This window comes from Talpa occidentalis, unplaced genomic scaffold, assembly GCF_014898055.3.
Source record: "Talpa occidentalis isolate TD23 unplaced genomic scaffold, MPIMG_talOcc4v2.1 talOcc4.9, whole genome shotgun sequence".
NCBI lineage: Eukaryota > Metazoa > Chordata > Mammalia > Eulipotyphla > Talpidae > Talpa > Talpa occidentalis.
The window spans coordinates 33,359,148-33,379,267 of NW_023605305.1; the positions used below are offsets into that span (position 1 = coordinate 33,359,148).

At 52.4% G+C, this 20,120-nt stretch overlaps 1 protein-coding gene and 1 long non-coding RNA gene across 8 annotated transcripts in view; one reads left to right on the forward strand and one right to left on the reverse strand.

Moving 5' to 3' along the window:
• The window catches only part of LOC119235717 (uncharacterized), a 67,254-nt gene that overhangs the window by 37,460 nt on the left and 9,674 nt on the right, over window positions 1–20,120 (forward strand). For 4 of the 5 annotated variants that reach the window (XR_008550360.1, XR_008550358.1, XR_005122896.2 and 1 more), the window contains exons 4-7: window positions 7,063–7,283; window positions 8,522–8,609; window positions 16,780–16,944; window positions 19,243–19,406. This is a non-coding gene — a long non-coding RNA (uncharacterized LOC119235717). The remainder of the gene's footprint in view (window positions 1–7,062; window positions 7,284–8,521; window positions 8,610–16,779; window positions 16,945–19,242; window positions 19,407–20,120) is intronic. The other variant, XR_008550359.1, reaches the window with a different exon arrangement.
• Window positions 1–20,120, reverse strand: part of LRP8 (LDL receptor related protein 8) — a 64,010-nt gene that overhangs the window by 27,117 nt on the left and 16,773 nt on the right. For all 3 annotated transcript variants that reach the window (XM_037499253.1, XM_037499252.2, XM_037499251.1), the window contains exon 3: window positions 7,128–7,250. In XM_037499253.1, coding sequence (XP_037355150.1) covers window positions 7,128–7,250 — 123 coding nt within the window. The remainder of the gene's footprint in view (window positions 1–7,127; window positions 7,251–20,120) is intronic.

A 20,120-nucleotide genomic window follows, 5' to 3' on the forward strand; every position in this document is an offset into this window, starting at 1 on the left:
TGTAGACTTGGAGGGGCTCACCAAGCTCCTGACAGCTCCCTCGGTATGACCACCCTTTCCAAACCTCTTCCCTCCCAAGACAGTGCTGAGCCTGCTGCTGAGAGCAGCCACTGTGTGGCAGGGCCCAGTGGGACCACATAGCTAATAATTACTGCAGCCACAATCGGAGGCGACTCAATCAGGGGCCTGAAGCCCCAGGGTTGATTCTCAATTTGGAAAAAAGAATGAGAACCCTGATCAGGGCTGGGGGTGGCTCTCATTCTGAGTTTCCCAGGATGACCCACGTGACAGACCCAGCTGAGACCAACTGCATGGCTGGCTCCCTCTGGGGTATATACAGGAGGCGGTTTCTAGGATATGCCAGGTACAGTGCTAGACTCTTATATTTAATCTCCACCTGTTTAATTCTAACTCAGCAGGGTGAAAATAGGTCATGGCCTCCAACATGGAAGTCAAGGGCATGGGCTCTGGAGACTGGCTGCCTGGCCAATCTTAGCTTGGTCATTTACTGGCTATGCGACCTTGGCAAACAACCCTTATCTCTGTGCCAGTAAGGTGGGGATAATACTATTCCAGGTCATTGGATCGTTGTGACAGCTGAGTTAATGTCTGTGAAGCACTCAGAAGAACGCCCAACCACTGGGTATCACTTACTAAGAGATAACCACTATTATTCTTTAAACATAACGGATGAGGACTTCAGGCTTGTCTATTCACTCAGTATCTGTTGAGCACCAACATGTACTGGTGACTTGTGGTCAGCGTTGCAGAGTCAGTTGTGTCTGATGCCCTGAGATTGAGCATAGCCCGGAGTCTGTCATAGCCCAGAAGCAGTGGATTACCAGGACCTCACCCTCTGATCTCAGACCAGTTCCCCTCTTTTTTACTTCCATACCTGCTATGAGAAGCCACAAAGGATGGAGAAAAGGGCATAGACAAGATGGGGGTGGGGGGTAGGATTCTGAATAAAGGTCCCTGGACCCAATAATGCCATGGGAGTGGGACCTTAGACCCCAAAGTTACCCCTGCGAATACACTTCATGAAATATAAGGCCATCTACTGGGAATACAGGATTCATCTTACAGAAATTTTCCTCTGCAGATAACTCAGGTAGAGTCCTGGAAAGCAGTGACATGAAAAGATATTTTCTAAATGCCACTCTTGGCTATCATGTAGGGTGATACAGCGGCCTGGGAGTCCAGAGATGGTCCCTTCCACTAAGGGGTGGGTATGGGGCTGTTAGAAGTACGGCTTCTTGGGCCCCTGCTCATGCCAACCACCCCCACCCCCAGTCCTCTCTCAGGGGCTTGCAGACATGTAAAACACCTCTACCACTTTCATGGGAGTGAATTTTAAAAAGATGAAATCTCTTATATTTTTTAGACTTGCAGAATATTGACCAGGGGTTCTCAAATGGGGTTCCATGTGACTCATGGGGTGGTGGGGGAGGAGGAAGGAGTTACTAAACATAAATCCCTGGGCTGGGCCCTAGAAGTAGGATTCAGTTTAGCACGAGCCAGCCCCAATTAAGTGAGCTATAATTAGAGCTGAAATGCTTCCAAGTGCAAATTCCAGGGACACCATTCACAAAGATCAGCACATCAGCAGCACACCTGGAGCACAGCAGGGCAGCTGTCCTGCAGGTAAGCTCTCCACTTTACAGGTGAGGAAACCAAGGCTCAGAGAGACCAAGTAACAGCCCACAGATGCCCAGCAGTGAGAGGCAGTCCTGGTTCCTCTGACTGGAGCCCTGCCCTTTCCAATAAGCTGCAGACCACCCTGCAAGCAGAGAAGTGGCTTAGAACCAGCCCCAAACTCTTGGCCCAAATGCCCAGCTGACAGAAATGGCCCTTCACTGTCCACATCACTCTGGGGGCCTGGTTCTGCAGACCCCAAGGCAGCAGGCAGCGCCTGAATTTTTAATGAATATTTATACAGTTAATTGCATAACCTTTCAGCAAGGACAATGATTAAACAATCCGTCTGCTTCCTTTCTTTATAATTAATAAGACAGTTGCTGTGTTCCTAAATAGACAGCTCTAATTATGGTTCTCAAGGCTGCAGCAGTGCCTGACACTGGTCCTCCCACCCTCAAAGAGGCAAGGCACTGTCCTGAAATGTCAGGACACCAGAGGCCGGGGAGGTCATGTCAAGGCACACGCACTGGAGTGACAGGAGAGGGGAAGGGACCCACTACTGGATGCTGGTCTTCCTGGCACCTCACTGCGTCCCTTGTGATGCAGCGCTTCCCCAAAGCCAGCATGCCAACCTCACTCTCCAGGCTCCTGAGTCAGGCCTCTCATTGCCTAACTCTGGGAGACTGGGGTGGGTGTTGACATATCTCCTTAGAGATAGGTATTGTTATTACTTCCATTTTACAGATGAGCGCAAAGCCCAGAGAAGGTAAGCCATTTGCTCTAAGTCTTGTGGTGAGGAGTGGAGCTGGCCCTCCAGCTCAGGTCTCTCTCAACGCCAAATGCACAGCTTCACTTACTGCACTTATCCAGTGCATGAGAGGAGTAGGCCCTGCCAGACTCGCCAGCCTCTCGGAGCTAGAGAAGGGTGACAGGAGGAAGAAGGCTCACTTCCTTCACTACCTGTGCTCAGGGAGGGTCACCAAGATGGCCGTCTGATGTCCATTTCCAGGGTAACAGAAGCCAAGGGCCCCTGGTAGCAGTATGCAGGAGAAAGAGCAAGGGCTTTGGAGAATGACAGACTTGGGTTGAAATCTCTTTTATTATCAGAGTCATTTTATCTCTCTGTACCCCACTTCCCTTCTTCTGAAAATGGGGTTACATAATCTCCTAGAGTTGGTGGGTGGTTTAAATGGGGAAACATGGAAATCTCAACACTCAGGATCTAGAACAAACTCAGGACTCAGGAAACAATGGCCCTTGTTTCATTAAATGAAATGCAGCTGCGAAGGGCTAAGGGACCCTCCTGGTCTCAGCCTTTGGGAATGCACTTTGAGAATCCACTGCCCTCCACAATGTAGCCCCTACCCCCAATGCACCTGTCTCCCCCTCTTTTAGTTTCTCCCTCTCCTTTTCCCTATCCCCCTCTGAGGTGATGTCCTGAGGGTTTCCTTTGACCTGTTATCCAAGTAGCCCCAGAATCTGGGAGGTGGAAGTGAAGAACCCCACTGTCTCTCAGATATCAGGAAGCCTCCCAAGTCGGCAAGGGCCTGAGACTGCATCCTGGAGTGGCTATAGACATTTATAAATTCCCAGAGAATCCTGTCCCAGAAATTCAAATCCATTGACACTTTCTCTAATTCATAACTTCACAAGTTAATAAAAAGGGAAATGTCTGTTGAATAAAAGAACGTAAGTGCTTGCTGGCTGCTCAATGAGTGAAGGCGTCTGCAGTGTCAGGTCATGTGAGGTTTCGGGGGCAGACTTCCAGCTGCAGGGGGAACAGAGACTCAGACAACTTCTGCCCCTGGAAGCACGGCACAAGCCCATACCACCTTGTAGCGGGTCGGTTACCCGTCACACAGGGCCAGGCAAAGCACTACTAGCTGGGTCTGTCCCTAACTCGCCGGGCGATCTCAGAAAATCTTTGGGCCTCCACCTCCTGATCTGTAATAGGGAGATGTGCTTAGTTAATCTGTGAGGGCCCCCACCCGCCAGGTGGAAAGGTTCTGAGATGCATGAATAAAACCCCATTTTATTTATTTATTTATTTATTTATTTATTTTCTTTTTATAGAGGCATGTTTTATTTATTTATTTGTTTGTTTGTTCGTTTGTTTTGTTTATACATGCACTGGGTACAGTCAGAAGCGCGGGAGGGTGAGAGAATTCACCAGAGCCAGAGCGGGGAGCAGAGCAGGCAGAAGGACCGAAGTACACTGCTGAGGGGAGCAGCGGGCGGCAGGAGAGGTCTGCGCGCCATGTGGGACCCTCTTCTGGTGGCCGGGGAGCAGCCGGGAATCGAACCGGCGCTGCAGAGGCTGCGGGCAGCTTTGCAACCCAGCGCTCAACCGCTGCGCCACCGGGGAGGCCCTAAAACCCCATTTTAATAAGCAGCACCCAGAATTGTTAACTCATTCACCTTGAACCAACCTCCTCCCCACCCCCCCCCCACACCCCTCCCAACAGACACCTGAAGGTGGGTCAGAAGCCGTCCTCAATCAAGTGAGCTATAATTAGAGCTGAAATGCTACTTTCATTAGGCAAATGTCCCAGGCTTTCCTACTGTGACTCCTGGCTGCATTTGACAGACACCAAACTCAGAACCTGGGGGAAACAGAGCTGGGAGGAATGCAGGCCAGCTTGAGGCAGCAGACATAGTGGGGAACGCAAGAATGGGCACCTGCTCCCAAATCCCCTTCCCTCTCTCTGCAAGCCCACTCGCCCTACTTACACTATTCTAACATGTTAACGTGGCATATGTGGAGGAGAGGCCAGGAGTCAAATTTAATAATAACATAACCCTGCCATTTACTCCTGCATTTGCACTTTGTAGGTGCCTTTTTTTTTTTTTTAAATTTGCTGCTCACAATCCCTGTAAGGTAGGTATACCACTACTCCCATTTTACAGATGAGGCTTATTGGGCAACCTGCCTGAGATAGGTCAGAGGACCTGAACCCAAATATTTCAGCCAGCACAACCATTACACTTTACTACTGTCTATAATCATTCTTGGAGGGTGGGGAGGTTCTCTATCCTAAGAGCTGGCACAGACCCCAGAAACCTGGTAGGCCATGGGTTGCTATGGCAACACCAATTAAATGGGCAGTGGGTTGGCTGCTGGGTTCCCACTCTATCAGGAAGCTACGAGCAAACCTGCTACCAGGTCCTGCTGCCCCCAATTCTGCCTGACCCTTGAGGTCCCACTTTGGGACCTCCTCCAAGCAGCTCTCCCCAACCCCAGGCCTTGCCTGCCCCTGACCAACCCAGCTGCACAGAAAGTGGGATCCTGGGCCCTGGGTCCCAGCTGGGTACAGGCAAAGAAGAGAGCGAGTCTTAGAATCCCGAGTCCAAGAATCTTGAAGTCATGGTCTTCAGAATTCTAGAATGTTAGAAACTGGGGTGCAGAAAGGAGTGGTGATGTAGGCAGAGCCTCACAGTGACTCCCTGCGAGAGCCTAGAGGAGTGCTAGGCCTCTCAACTCCCAAAGTACCTCATGGCTGCTCCCTCAGGGTGCTCTGCCTGCACTGAGCCTGAGATTCCCAGGAGTCTGCCTTTTGTCATAGAAAGCAAGCCGGCCTGGACAGCCCATGTGTCCTGGAAACAAGGCCCTCAACTCCTATGTGCTTCTAGTTCCTCAACTGTCAACTAACAGCGTCCTGCAGCTGGGTACCAGGCAGCCTGGGAGGCAGGAGGGGTGAAGTAGGAGGGTCCCTGCACAGGGTCCCAGAGAGGGCGGAAAGGCACATGTGCTGGGAGCAGAGGGAGAAACAGGGAAATGCAGGGTGGGGTGGGGAAGAGAGGCAGGCAGCTAAGGGAGGCCTCCCAGGAGCAGGGCTGGGCTGGGCCCTGGAGAGCACTAGAGGAAGATAAAAAGAGACATCAACGCAAAGGAGACTGGAGGAGGGGGAGCACAACTCTCAGGTGATAGGACACGCGCCCATAGTAACCATCCCATAGTAACCATGAGGGTCCCACTACCTTTCTGCTCCCAGTGTCACTGCCAGAGTGGAGTCTGGAGCACCGAGTCAGCCGGCTGACAGCACTGGTGGAAAAATCCCCTGTGATCACAGCACCCCACTCCAAACACATCTCTGGGGTACACACAGCTTTTCCCCTTCCACATGTGTCTGAATCTGACCCAGCCTCAGTTGCCTTCTCTCTAAAGGGGGATCGTCTCCATCCCAAGCTTGCCAAGAGGGAAGAGTCATAAGTGGGTGTGGCTGGGCTTTGTTCCTTCTGAAGCTCAGGACAAAGGGCTGGGCTGCTCTCCTCAGTCCTGCCCCGCTAGGCCAGCAGGGAGTTTGGTTGCTTGTAGGGTGAGGAAAGGGTAGGGCTTGCAGCATGACCAGGAAAGCAGGAGCAGCTGTGCAAGGAAATGAGGGGCCCCTTGTCTCAGGCGGGATTGCTCTGGCTCTCTCTTTCTCTCTCTCTCTTTCTTTCCCGGAGACTGGTAGGTCTGTTGCTAGGAGACAAGGAAACCCAGTTATCACCAGCCTCAGCCCTAGATGGGACGCTGGCCTCCATTGTCCCTGCCTCTCCCTCTGGGGCGACTGTGACCCCTAACAGGATCAGGGACTGTGACCACCATCACAGGTCCCCACCAGCCCCGCCATCCTCCACGTGCTCCTCTCAGCCCCTCCCGCTCAGCCTTTTGTCTCGGGCTCACTCTGCTGGAGCGCTGCCTCCGACCACTGGGTCCCTCCCCGCCCCCTTCTCATCTCCTTTTTAATTTAACAAATGTCACGGAATGACCTGCCGGGTGTACATTTGCTTTGAGGATTAGGGCCTGGAAAAGAAATCATGGAAATACAAAGCCCAGCATGTGGGAGGCAGGCCTGGGGCAAGACTCTGCCTCCACCTCGCCCATCACTGCCTCTGCGGCTGCCCAGCCTGCCACAGGGGCCAGGGCTTCTGGGCTCAGCCTCTCCAGTGCAGAAGCCAGAGCTGGAGCCTCAAAGTCCTAGCTGAGTGACCCTGGGAAAGTCACTCAATCTCTGAGCTTTAGTGTCCTCCTCTGCAAAAGTCAGAAAGTTGATGGTACCTGCTTCATGAGGCTGCTGTGGGAATAAGATGAATTAATACACAGAGCTTAGCACAGGGCCTGGCACCCAGACAACCTTAATAAGCACCATCTGTCATTACTATTACTAGAATCATGATTAAGGTCCTCAAGAAAAATAGTGTGGGAGGCTGAGGGAGGCCTGGAGGATGTGCTATGGCGATATGCTAGGGATGAGCCTAATTGCAGGAACCCTAGGATCAGAGGCCAACCTGCAAGAGGACTGTGAAGAAAGCCCAGAAACAGATTACTGGAACCAGGAACTAGACACACCTGACTATTTGCCAGGAGCCCCTGAAGACAGGGTATAATGTGGATCTGGGGCTCTGTCACGTCACTCATTCGTGCCTCCATCCTCCAACCAGGACATCTGAAACAGGAGGCAGGCCCAGATGGAGGTCCCCTCCCCATTCAAGGGGCAAGAACTCACTGCAAGTTGCCTTGGATTCATCGGAGCCATCAGGACACTCCTCCTCACCATCACATTTCCACCGCTCAGGGATGCAGTGGCCATTGTCACAGGTGAAGTCACTCTCTGAGCAGGTCTTCTTGGCTGCAGAGAAAGGAGAAGAATGTGAAGGGCCAGGTGGGTATAGGAGGTTTTCCTAGGACACACAGCCAGGTGGCTACAAAGTGCAAAGAATGTGCTCCATCAGAAAGCTGGACCACATGACCACCCACAGCCTGTGGAGTAACTCGCTGACCAAGGAGGGGACAGGGAAGAAAGTATTATTCATCCCACAAGTGTTTAATGACCACTAGGTAGAGACAGGTAACACCTGGCCCTGCCTTCCTAGTCCTGGAGCTCAAGTCCACCGAAGGAATGTCTGACCTCTGTCATTCCCTTCACTTCCCCAAAGTTCAGTTCCACTGTCACCAGCTCCAGGAAGCCTTCCCTTGACCACCTAGAACAGTTGCTTTAGCCTCTTCAACTAATCCTCCGTTACTGCCTGGCCTGCTCCTCCCAACCAACAAAGTCAAGGCCCCTTCTGCAGTCATCGGGAAGCTGGTGATAATGAATTCTAAAAGCAGATGGTTACTTTGTGGCAAAATTAATGAGCTATGACAATACATTAAAAGGATTATACACCATGATCAAGTGGGATTCATTCTAGGCATAGAAGGATGGTTTAATATCTACAAATCAGTGTGATGTGCCACATTAACAAACTGAAGGATAAACATCAATAAAATAGATGCAGAAAAAGCATTTGACAAGTTAATACCCATTTACGATAAAAACTCTTAAAGTGTGTAGAGGAAACATACCTTAACATAATAATGACCATGTGTGATAAGCCCATAGCTAACATCATACTCAGTGGTGAAAAACTGAAAACTTTCTCTCTAAGATCAGAAACAAGACAAGGGCCTACTCTCACTGCTTTTATTCAACATAGTATTGAAAGGCCCAACCAGAGCGATTAGGCAAGAAAAAGAAATAAAAGGCATCCAAATTGGAAAGGAAAAAGTAAAACTGTCACTATTTGTAGATATTTTATATAGAAAACCCTGAAGACCACTAAAAAAGAACCAATAAATTCAGTAAAGTTGTAAGATACAAATTAAATACAGAAACCTGTTACATTTCTTTACATTGATAACTATCAGAAAGAAAACCATCCCATTTATAATCACATAAAAAAGAATAAAATGCCTAGGAATAAAGTTAAATAACCAAAGAAGTGAAAGACTGTAGGACACTGATAAGAGAAATTGACCTTCACATAGCGGGGTTGACTCCCAGCTCTGCCTCTTTCTATCTGTGTGTTCTTGGTGATGCTACTTAAAGTCTGAGTCTCTGTTTTCTTATCTGTGTAATAGGGAGAAGAAAACAAAAGGCTCTGAAAGGAGAAACAAGAAACTATAATGTGTGAAGAACGTAACAGATCCTGGCACACAGCAGATTCAGGTATGTAACAGCTACAGCTGTTTTAATGGTTTGAGTCTTAATTCGAATAAAGGAGATGGGGTCTTCTGGTGCCCTCCAAGGGACTCACATGATAGGCTGAGATCTCAAAGTTGGTAGCAGGACTGGGGAAGAGCACTGGGTGTGCTTTCCTTCCGTCCACTGGCTGATGCGCCTCCAGTGCAGGGACTATTCAGTGCAGCCTCTGGATCTGGCTGGGGGGCCCCGAACACACTAGGCACCTCACTGCCCAGTCTCTTCTCCCTCACCTGCAGGCAGGGCTCACCCTCTCCCAGAAAGCTCCTCCTTCATGGCCAGCCTTGGGTTATGTAAGCCCTCCCAAGGGCCCTCTAGCTGCCCCTGGGCTGTGACTGCTGCTCCTGGGATGAGCAGCCTAGCCCGGGTTTTGGGACAGACACTGGGTCTCCTAACTCTGTTTTATTTCTGCCTCTCTTTTCAATAGAATCCTTTCAGTACATCTGCGCTGTAAAAGGAGTTTTCTTCACACTTTTTTCCTTAAAACACCACCTGTTTTTGCAGGGCTAGAGAAAACAAGGGAATTAAAGTCTATACACAAATGGGGGACCTAAGGTCCAGGGAGGGGAAGGGAAACACAGCAAGGCGGGGATCAGAACTGGTTCTCTTGCCTCCAGGGGCCCTCCCTGATCCAGAGGGGCTAACTGTAGGTCATAGAAGCAAATCCTGCCCTTTGGTAAATCATGGCCCATGATCACCCAAAAGTGAGTATGTTATGAACCACAGCACGTGGGGTATTTCCTAATAGGAACACTGATGTGTTCTCTCCATTAGAAGCTCAGCAACCCCAAAAGAAACGTGTCTCCTAGTGTTTTCTTTTTCCTGTTTCAACATTCTCTGAGTCCCTTTGGTGTTCCAGTCTCTTTGCTAGTTACTTACCCCTGAGACCCCACAACAAAGGACTAGTGATGTCTCCTCTTGACACAAAAGGAAATCCAGGGTCAGAGGCACTAAGTTACATGCTAAGGTCACATCTGGGGGGAGTGGGCCCACTATTTGGAGTTGCAGTCATATGCCCCTCTTCTCCATCACTGCTCCCCAAATACTCAGCAGCATCACCCTCTCTGTGTGACCCCGGGGCAAGTTCCTTTCCTCTTGGGGCAAAGGAGGATTGTGGCTTTCATGCAGAACAGTGCCACAAGGACAGAAGGCAAAAATGCTCAAGCAGGGGGATCTCAGGGAGCACCCTAGAGTCAGGACTTTGAGTGTAATGAGGCCAGCAGCCCCTCATCAAGAGGCTACATGAGCCCTGCCAAGAGATCAGGGCTGAGCTGTCTTATGGGGCTGCCACAGTCAGCCATGCCCGACCCTCATTCTTCAGTCCTTGGCAGCTTTGGCTTCAGCTCCCAGGGTGATACCCCAGCTGGGCTCGAGGCTGTGGCCCCTGTTTCCAGGGATTTATGTCCCTCTATGTCAGTCTGCCTGCTGGACAATGCTCACCTCTGTGAGTCACTGTACTAAGCCTAGGAACATACACAGCCATCCAGCGTCTGCGACATCATAATCTGGTGCCATGGCAACAGATGGCTGCCACAAAGGATTTGGAATTCCAGAGGATGGTGGTACGGGGCCAACCCCAGGACAGATTGGGAGAGAATGGGAAATCCGGGACAAAGAAAGCAGGCGTTGCTGTTTATAAGAACACAGGCCAAGGAAAGCATCCACAGTTGTTCAAAATCTGCTCCGCTACTTGTGGGCTGTGTGACCTTTTGGAAGGTACACAACTTCTCTGAGCCTCACTTGCTTCATCTGCAGTCAGGAGTAATAGCCCTGCTGCGCCAAATACACAGGGTTGTTGTGAGGAGCAAATGGGCTATATAAACTAGAAAGCATAAAGGGGCAGGTTTGGGGATGTGAAATGAGCAGCCTCAGCTGCTGTGTGCGTGACACTGGCCTGCCTCCACGCTGGAAGTGGAGGTGTGGTGCTGACTGAATCTCAAGCCCCCCACCAGCACCCAGAGTCTATGATCTTGTGAAATTATTATGATCACTCAGCACCTCCCAGCTTCTCCACCCCCAGAGGCATCCTTCTCTAAGACAATATGCATCCTTCACGCCACTGTTCCCCACCCACTCTCATCCCACAGCCCCAGTGCAAATAGGGGGCTTCAAAACAAAAATTACTCAGGGCTACCTGGTGGAGCTGCTTGGTGTGGCTTCCTTTTGGCAACCAGAATGCTACGTCATGGCAGAGCCTACAAGTCCCCTGTATGGTGCTCCCATTCCCTAGGTCGGAAAGCGGGGCCCAGAGAGAAGTGGATGCTCAAAGTCACAGTCCGTGTCTGTGGGGTGGCTGCTCTGGAACCCAGGTGTGGCCAGGGCACAGGAGAGGGCCACCCACCCATTCCACCCAGGAAGGTTTCCTGGAGGAGGGAAGAGGTGTGAGCTGTGCTGTGGGAGTGAGGAGGGCACTGAAGGGCACTCCAGGGAAAAGGATAAGAGGGTCGGCCTGTGGAGGAGCCAACAGACTGACCACTGGGGTGGGGAGGAGCCAAGTGGCAAAGGACCTGGAAGCTCCAGGACTAGCCCAGGAGCCTCCTGGCACCAAGCAGCCTCTTAGAGGCCCAGCGTGGGGTCTGCCCGAGCTCCCCTGGACTCATCCATCCTCTCTTAAGCACAGAGCTGCTGTTTAGCAGCCAGCAAAGCCCACAGCTCCAAGCTGCCAAGGCTTCCTTGAGGATTCAGTGCACCAAGCAGAGGCAGAAAGAGGCAGAGGACAGGACAGGGAACAGGAGTGGCCATTCACCCAGGTATTTGGAATAAGACCCTTTTATTCCCCCTTGGAGAGGCACGGTACCCACTGGCTTACTTAAAAGCCCTAAGAAGCACTACAGTAAAGATACCTGACTGGTTTTTTTTGCCTCTAGCACTACCCAAACTAGTGTAGCTGAGGAACTTCTTTATCGAGTGCCACATCTATTAATTTCCTTAGAAACAAGGAGTTCAGCAAACCACAAAACAAGGAGTTCAGCTCTATGAGGAAACACTGCTGTAGTGTGACTCTTCATCCTGCAAGAAGGCTAAGAGGGAAGGACTGGCCTATGGTCACACAGCAGAGGCTGGCACCCAGCCTTCCGTTCTGGGCTGGCTCCACCAACTCATGAAAAATACATGTTTATGAGCACTGGCCCAGAGTGAAGCTGAGGGCATTCCCCAGTCTTCAGAGCAGAGTCACCCAGAAGAGAACCTGGGATGGGGTTGATACTAGGTCACATGGAACAGCAGCTGAGAGAGATGTCAAGGATGCAGAGATGTCAAGGACCGTGCCCTCCAGTTTCTGCAAACAGGTGATAGGGCCCAAGGAAAATTATTTGAGAGCAGAGCAGAGACCAGTGCAAGGCAGATTTGGTTCAACACTGTTGCTGAGGCATGTGACGTTCCTTCCCCTGCTAGTTGAGAGATGCGAGAGCAAATATGTAAATAAAGCCCACCTTGGAGCCCAGGACAGAGAGGGGACTTATCTGTTCCCTCTTCCTCTCTTAGGCTTGGACCAGCACCGGGTGGCCTGGCTCCGGCCCTGCAGCCCAGCCCTAAGGCAGCTGGGCCACTTGTAGCCGGGTCGGGAGATGAAAGGGCTGCTCCCCCCATGGTTACCCTTCTACAGAGCTCGCCAGGGCTGGCGTTGCCAAGACGACCGCTGCCAGCGGGATGAAGATCCGGGGTGGGGGCAGGGGGTGTGCCAGCCCGCCCCTGGCCTACTAACCTGGCAGGCAGATTTAAATGACAGCCCAGGAAGCTACTATTAAACTGTCACCCCAGTCAACAGGACGACAGACCCAGAGTGTTCTCTGGCTACGGCAACAACACAGCAGGAGTGAGAAGGGGAGGAGACAGTGGCCCAGAGCAACCTGCACCCCCTCCCGAGAGGCCCTGCTCACCCGCCGGCCACAGCCACCCTCTTGGGCTGCAGCGGGTCCTGGCACAGAGCTGCGGTATAGCGCAGGGACTGGAAACTTTATTCTTCCTTTTTAAGCAGAGGACCTTTCCCCAAGTGAAACCCCAACATATAAAACAGATTAAAGAAATGGAGCTGTGCCACTAGAACCAGGGCAAGGGGGATCCCCATCAGCTGTTTCCCCAGCATCCTTTTAACAGCCCTGGTGGGGTCAAGAGAACCTGGGCTCACAGCCCATCACCAGCAGCTCTGTGGTCCAGCAGCTCTGGGTTCAAACTGAATCCCTAAGAACTCTTGGTTTAAAGATCCCAAGGGTCTAATAGACCATTTAGAAAAGCTTCTGTGGGTGTAAGGTTTTAACTCTCTAAGGGCCTGAGGCTCTATGGCTGCACACCCAGACCTGCCCCCGTTGGTACCATGACAGGACTCAGTACAGCTACCACAGAAGTCACATGTAGATAAGCTGGAGCCAGTTCCCATCCGATCTCTGTGGGACTGTTTGAGTCCAGCGCCCACATGCTGACAATCAGACTCAGGGCTCTTGGTGCCAGGAAGGCAGACCGTTCCCACAGTGCCGACACCCCGGGCGCGTGGTGGGTGGGGCTCAGCTCCGCTTTGTGCTGCCCAGCGGGCTCCGGGGCTCGGCCACCACCATCCATCAGCAGGTGACATCCAAGTCCGCTTCCTCCCACCTGGGGAGCAAGGGGTAATTTCAGAAGGAGCAGCAGGTGCTGGGGGAGGGACAGGCATGGGAAGGGGCGAAGGGGATGAAGGCCTGCATCTTTGCTTTTAAATTGAGCAGTTCCCCGTAACATTCTCCAACTTCTCTCTCCCCCGGCCCAATCTATTAAGGAGCTACACATGTTTAACCAGTTCAGCGCTTAAGCCAAAAAACAAAAACATTTTAAGAATGAGATGTGCAAACGAGGCTTGGAGGGGTTGGGGGCCCAAGGGGAGACTGCATGAGAGCAGCCACAAAGCCCATCTTCCTGAGGAGGTGGCCCAGATTTCCCGGCTGGAGGAGGGGCTGTGTTCCAAGTGGCAGTTGAAGGACAACATGGGGAGTGGCAGTGGTGTCTCTGGCTGTGGCAGAGGACACAGATGTTGCTCCGTGAGCTGCCCACACCACTTTACTCCAAATGAAGGGTCTCCAAGCTGCCCTCTGCTGGGGACCTGGGGGGAAAAGGGAGTGATTCAGGCTCTTTTTCACCTCCCACTGCCAGCGGCAATGGCTTGCACCTGTGGCCTTGCTTGCCTCCGAGGTTTCACTGCCCACGTGTGATAGCGAGTTGGGACAAAAAGTGCTTGGGAGTATGAGCACAGGGCACGCATCCCTGTGATTATGGACACTCTGGGCCAAGAAGCCAGAGAGCACGGGCGTGCATGCTGTAAGTATGGATGCCCAAGAGAGATTATTATTGGGAGATCGGAGAGAGGAGGCCAGAGATAAGCAAAGAAAGTTCGGAGATCAGGGGGTGGGAGCTGGGAAGCTCTGAGGCTCTCAGTGCCTCCGCAGCTGCCTGCCTGCCTGTGTACCTGTTGCCTGCTTCAGCATTAAAATTGGCCAAATCTGTCGAGCCCCCAGGATTCCTTTATCCATATGCCTGAATCAACAATGAATCTGCCCAGTCTGGCATGCTGGACACAACAGATGAGGACTTGAGGGAGACTTCTTGGCCAGCAGGGTCACAGCCAGACTGGAAGCCAGGCCTCTCTCCCCTGGTCCAGGCCTCTTTCTTTAGTGCCTGCAGCCCAGACACCACACGAGCCTTCCTGTCACTTCATCTCAGTGTGCTCCTCACCCCGCCTCACACAGGGTCTGATCCTGAGCCCCACAGCTCTACCAGGCTGTGTAGCCTCTTCCCATGCTGGGCCTCAGTTTCCTCATGTGGACAAGACTTCACGGACTCCCTGCAGCTGACCTCTGGGTCTGTGACTAAGACACAGATGGACTGTGCAGTCCTTGGTGCTGCTGTGGGCCCCACCAAAAGGATCACCTGGGGCTTCCCACAGCCAAGTCCCTCCCCAAGGCCCAGCACATCCCAGCTGCTCTGACCCTGGCCCCACTGTCACCAAGGGAGGTCCAAGCCCTCGCTGGGGTATGTGGGACTCCGTGTCGCCACCAGGAAGATGGAGTCTCCGAGGGACAGACGACAAAGGGGTCTTCCTGTCATAGTGATTTGTGGACATTGGCGGTATTGAGCCAGAGACGGCTATTGGGAAGATGGGTGTGGGGGGGAGGAGGGTGGGTCAGCAGAGAGGGTCTCCAGTTGATGCCTGCAAACTGAAGGACAGGGGGTGCTGCTTAGGGTAGCAGGCAAGCAGCATAGAGCCCTGCCCGTTCCCCAAGCTCAGGCCAGTCCAACTCTGGACTTGGCAGAGGAAACAGCAGTGGGGAAACGCATGGTCCTCACAGTAAAAACCTCCAGAGGGCAAGAGGCCTGACCGGAAAACCCTCCTCAGTGTCCAGACAGAGTCCTGCCTGGCTCCCAGCCTCATGCTGCCCTTCTACTCCACCGGGGAATACCTAGCTGCCCCCACTGGGACTCAGCCTCCTCTGACCAGGGGGCTTGCCTGTCCAACCATAGCCAGGCCACATGAGCTCTGGGATCAATGGCTCTGCCACCCTCAAACAGACCTCAGAACCTGCCAAGGAATCCAGAACCTTTCAGGCCCTGTTTGTCTGCCACCAGCCCCAATGTGAGGAGGAGCAGCTCTTCTGCTTCTGCAGTGAAGGATGAGGCTCCAGCCCTCATGCCAGCCCTGCTCCGCAACCAACACGCTGGGTGACACTGGACAGGCCTCTCTGGGCTCTGCTTCCTCCACCTCTGCTGGCTCCCAGGGCAGAATTCTGCAGTCATCAGCAAGGAGGCCAGGCCAGAGGGCCACACCGCCTTAGTCAACAGTCTTAGTGAACAGTGGGTTTACTAAGGGCAAAGAGACTGGTAGTCAGTCACTCCTGCCCAGCAGCCAGGTGGCACGAGGCAGTGAAGGACAGAGTGATGGCCCTACCCACAGGCAGTCAGGGCCCTGGGCTCTGCACTAATGTTCATGCAGCACCCTCCCCTGCTGGCAGCAGCTGAACACCCTGGGAAGCAGCCTGCGCTAAGCAGAAAATGCAAATGCTTTCACCAATTAGGCTGGTAGGAGAAGAGAAGAGAGGAGCCCCACTGGGCCACTCTGGTGATAAATGGGCAGCGACACCCCGTTATTGGGATATCCATCTCCTGGGGGCTGGCCCAGGTGAGCAGCAGCTGAGAGCGGATGTCATGAGCACTGGCTGCCAGGAGGGGCGGCAGGTGTGCTGCCAGTGAAGAGGACCATAGAGCACTTACGTGTTCCCTGGAGAGAGGGAAGCAGGGGCCACAGAGAAGCAGCAGCTCAGAGGTGGTGGGCCTCGGGCTGTGGAGGGACAATAAAACTGACTGGGAAACTCAGCAAAGCCCAAAGTTAAATCTGGCAGAACAGGGCCCATGTCCTGAATAGACATGGCACTGAGTGACATGCTCAAGACTCTGGCCCCAGCCCCTCGGTCTTGCTCTTCACAGCAGCTCTATGAGGTGGGCCAGAAGCGGGGGGCAGGTATCACTCTGAGGGATGAGGAAGCAATGCTCTTTTAAAAGGCAGTGGGCCATCCCAAGGTCACAGAGCTGGAGGCAGGACCAAAACCCAGATATCTTATGCTCTATGAGGAAAGAAGAAAATGAGGATGGGACTTCCCTGACGGTTTATAGCTGAGCTGAGGTGACAAAGATTACAGATATTATGGCCACGACCCAGAATAGGATAAAATAGTCCTGATTAGAATCAAAGGCAGAGAGGTTGTGTGTGTGTGTGTGTGTGTGTGTGTGTGTGAGAGAGAGAGAGAGAGAGAGAGAGAGAGAGAACTGAGATTTTTTTCCCCTCTCTCTGGGTTTCAGTCCCCCAGCTGAAAAGAAAGACCCTGAACTTGGGGTGTCCAAGCCCTCACCAGTGTCTCCCCTCTCTGCAAGTGAGGGCTACCGAAGGGGGGTAGAGCTGGGGAGTCATTAGGTAGGACCTCAAAAAATGAGGTGCTTTTGGTCTGCAGCGGGTGGGGAGGAGTTAAGTAGAGGGGTGGCGTATACAGAAACCCTGAGAAATCTTGTTTGATTCAGAAGGAAAAGGCAGTTTCTAATGCAGATGGAAAAGTGGTCTCTTGGCATCTTGGCGCACTGGGAAGGAAAAGGAGTCCATTCTCTGAAGCCCTTTAATATCCCACAGGTTGGTTCCAGCAGGAGGTGTGAGCATAACTTTCTCGGGAGAAACTACCCCAGTGCCTTGCCCCTCCCCACCAGCTCTCCTTCATCACACTGACCAGCCCCGACAGCCTGCAGCTGTGCCAACAACAAGCAGCTCGGATTCTGGGACCTCCAGTATGATTTAGTGGTGAGTCACTTCGTTTCTCAGAGTCTCAGTTTCCTCCCCTATGACATGGGGCTGATAATAGCTATACCCCTCAGAGATTATAGATGTTGAAAATACAAGGTGAACTGTGCAGCCCGCAAGGCGACAGAGTTCTTGGTGATGATGGGGTGTATTTCTTACCATCGCCCACTCCGACTTTCCTGCTGGAACTTTGGAGGAGAGCTGGGTTGCCTGCCTGTTAGCATGGGAGAGGGCTGGAGGCAAGTGGACAAGGAGCCCGGCTTAGTTCAGATGGGGAACATTTCTGGGTCCCCTGAGGTGCTAGAGGGTAGCCAGGGCAGACCGGGCCCTGGGGAGGAGGGGTGGTGGTTTGAGAAGGAGCCACAGAGGCATCAGGCTTCTAGAACACTCCTGGCGGTCAGGCCCTAGAGCCATCTTGTCCAACCCTCATATTTCATAAATGAGGAAACTGAAGCCAGAGAAGGCCAGGAACAGCTTCCCAAGGCAGTCTCCACCGAGCAATCACACTCCCTCTCCCAGCACCGGATCCTGGAGTGGAACCGCAGGGTAAGCGACTTGCAAAGTAGCCTGAGAATTACAGAACTGAATCGCTAAGCCCCAGGAGAGGATCTTAGCATCTTACAACACAATTTAAAAGTACTTAGACCCAAATGGTCTGATGTTAGGACGATGGATTCGCAGAATCTCTTCATGGTGAGCACCTTAAATCCACAGATGCAGAATAGAACCCCGGAGCTTCGAATCACAGAACCTAACCCTGGTGCCGGGGTTGCCAAAGGCCTGCCCTTCCCCCACCCCACGCCAGCATCCTCTGTTCCCACCGCTGACATATGGTCATTCCGCCTCCTTGAATGCTCTCAGCGACGGGGGGCTCGGTCAGCTGTGCCGGCTGGAGGCTGGACACGTTCCTTCCTCTTGAACAGGGAGGGAAATAAGTTCTCAACAGGAGATCCCCACTTTGTACAAATGGATTTTTCACCCCTCCTTGTTCTTTGGCTCTGGTCGGAAAGATTCCTAGGGAAGTGGAAAGGAGCCAAGAGCTGCCACAAAATGACTTTAACCAGCAGACAGGCTGGTAATGGGTTTCGGTGGGAAAAGGGAAGGAGAGGGGCGATTAATTCCAACTTGCTATGCGATAAAGGAAATTAAGGCATAATACTGAGGAGGCAGCAGTTCTATCAACCTGTGTGGAATACCAATTACTTCAGGCTTCTCAAAATTGCTAGAAATAAAGAGAAAACCCCCAAAGAGAATGTGACTATGGCCCAGGGCTCATCTGGATTAGGCTGTTTGTTTGCCCTGGCACCCTAATGATGGGAATGAGGGAAAATTCCCCGTTTCCTGGGAGACAGCTAGGCCAGAGTGGGGGAGGAAAGGCTGACCCACGCGTTGCCACTGGACTGCCTGGCAAGTGCTCGGGGCAGAGGGGCTGCCCAGACTCACTTCAAGGAGAGCTCGGTGCAAGGGCCATTACACCTGCCTTTGCCCAGCCCTCTCCCGTGCACACCCTTCGCCCTCTGTTCTGGAAGGGCCAGCTTCTGATGACCCCAGTTCTAACTATAAAGTCTCAGTTCTCTGCTGCCAAAAGCCAAAAGAATCAAGTAGGAGGCCTCCAGCATGCCAGGTGTCCTGCTATGTGCTGGCAAGCCCTGCAGTTAAGTAAGACTTTCGTGTCTCAGCGTGTTGGTCCTGTGGGCTGGGACTCAGAGGTCTGGCTGAGACCACCCACCTCTCTGTGGCCAGCCATGGGGCAGGCAACAGGGGCAGAGTTGATGGCCACAGGCCACAGACTAGTGCTTCCAGCCAGGGACCCAGCAGGGCAGCTATAAGGCCTCTGGGCCAAAGCTGGGCAGAAGGAGATGCACATGGCTGCAGGAGGTGAGCAGAGGGAGTGACTGGGGTCGTGCCCAGCAGCTCCTCACATCTCACTGGCATCCTGGCCCAGACCTTGGCCACCATGCCACTTGCAGTACCCCTTAGACATGGTCCCAATCTCTGGGCCCCCGTGTCATCCTGGGTCGCCCAACAAGATAGGTCCTACCACTGCTTGGATGAAAGGGAAGCCCCTTCTGAAACAGGCTGTCCCCTGAGCATGTCTGCGGCTCCATGACAATCCCACCCACTTGGTCTTTTTCTTTAAGGGGACGTTTTCTCTTGGCACAGAGGTTTGGAAGATTCCAGTCTGTTGCCTATTGTAGAACCTCCTCCCACCAACAGCTGATTTAGGAACCAGGGCTCAAATCCTGGCTTTGCCCCTTATTAGCTGTGTGACCTCAGGGAAGTTATTTGTCCTTTCAGAGCCCGAGTTCCCATCAAAAACTGTGGCGATGAAGCCTGTCCTGCAGCACAGCTGGTCTTAAGATGTGATTCATCAGCGCCTGGGCCGAGCCCTTAGAAACACGCAGCGTGGAAGTTTCTCCCACTTTTCTCAATTGCTCCTCCACCTGCAGGCTATATATCTAGTAAGTCCTCAAGATTTTGTTATAATTTTTAAATGATATCAAGAGGCGTGGCCTCTGCTGAGTACACCTCAGCCTTTGGGAGTTAGGAGTGGAGGACCTGCTCCCCCAATTCTGTTGGGAGATCTTTCATGATCCCACATGGGATCCACATAGGGTCATGGCCACAGCCTCATCACCTTGTATTGCTGTCACCCAACAATCTTTTCCTACAAGTTTGGGGGGGTGGGGGCGGGAGGGAGAAACACTTAAGGATTGTGTGATGACTGAATGAACAAATGCAGGCAATGCTGGGGCCTGGGTCTTCCCATCTGTACAGAATGTACAGCCCATGATACAAACCTCATGATACAAATCTCATTTACCATTCAGTATTTGCATGCATAGTAAAAACAATAATCATTAAAACATTTTTTTCTAAAAATCCTTCATTCATGCACAGTGATCTGGGGTTTCAGCAATTCCCAGTTTTCTCCAGTTGGTTGGTATCCCAGCATTCACCTCCCCAGATTTGAACTGCCTCTTGAGCCCCCCTTAGTCCTTTTCAAAGACACATCAGTGCAGCAACAGGAGACCAGAGTGGGAGCCAGGAGGCCTGGGTTCTGGTCCCAGCTGTTTCCCTGAGCCAGGATGGGAAGAGGCCCCACTCTTTCTGTACACAGTCTGGCCTGCCTCTCAGCACCAGAAAGCTAGTCTGTGCACAGAAGTGTGTTCAGG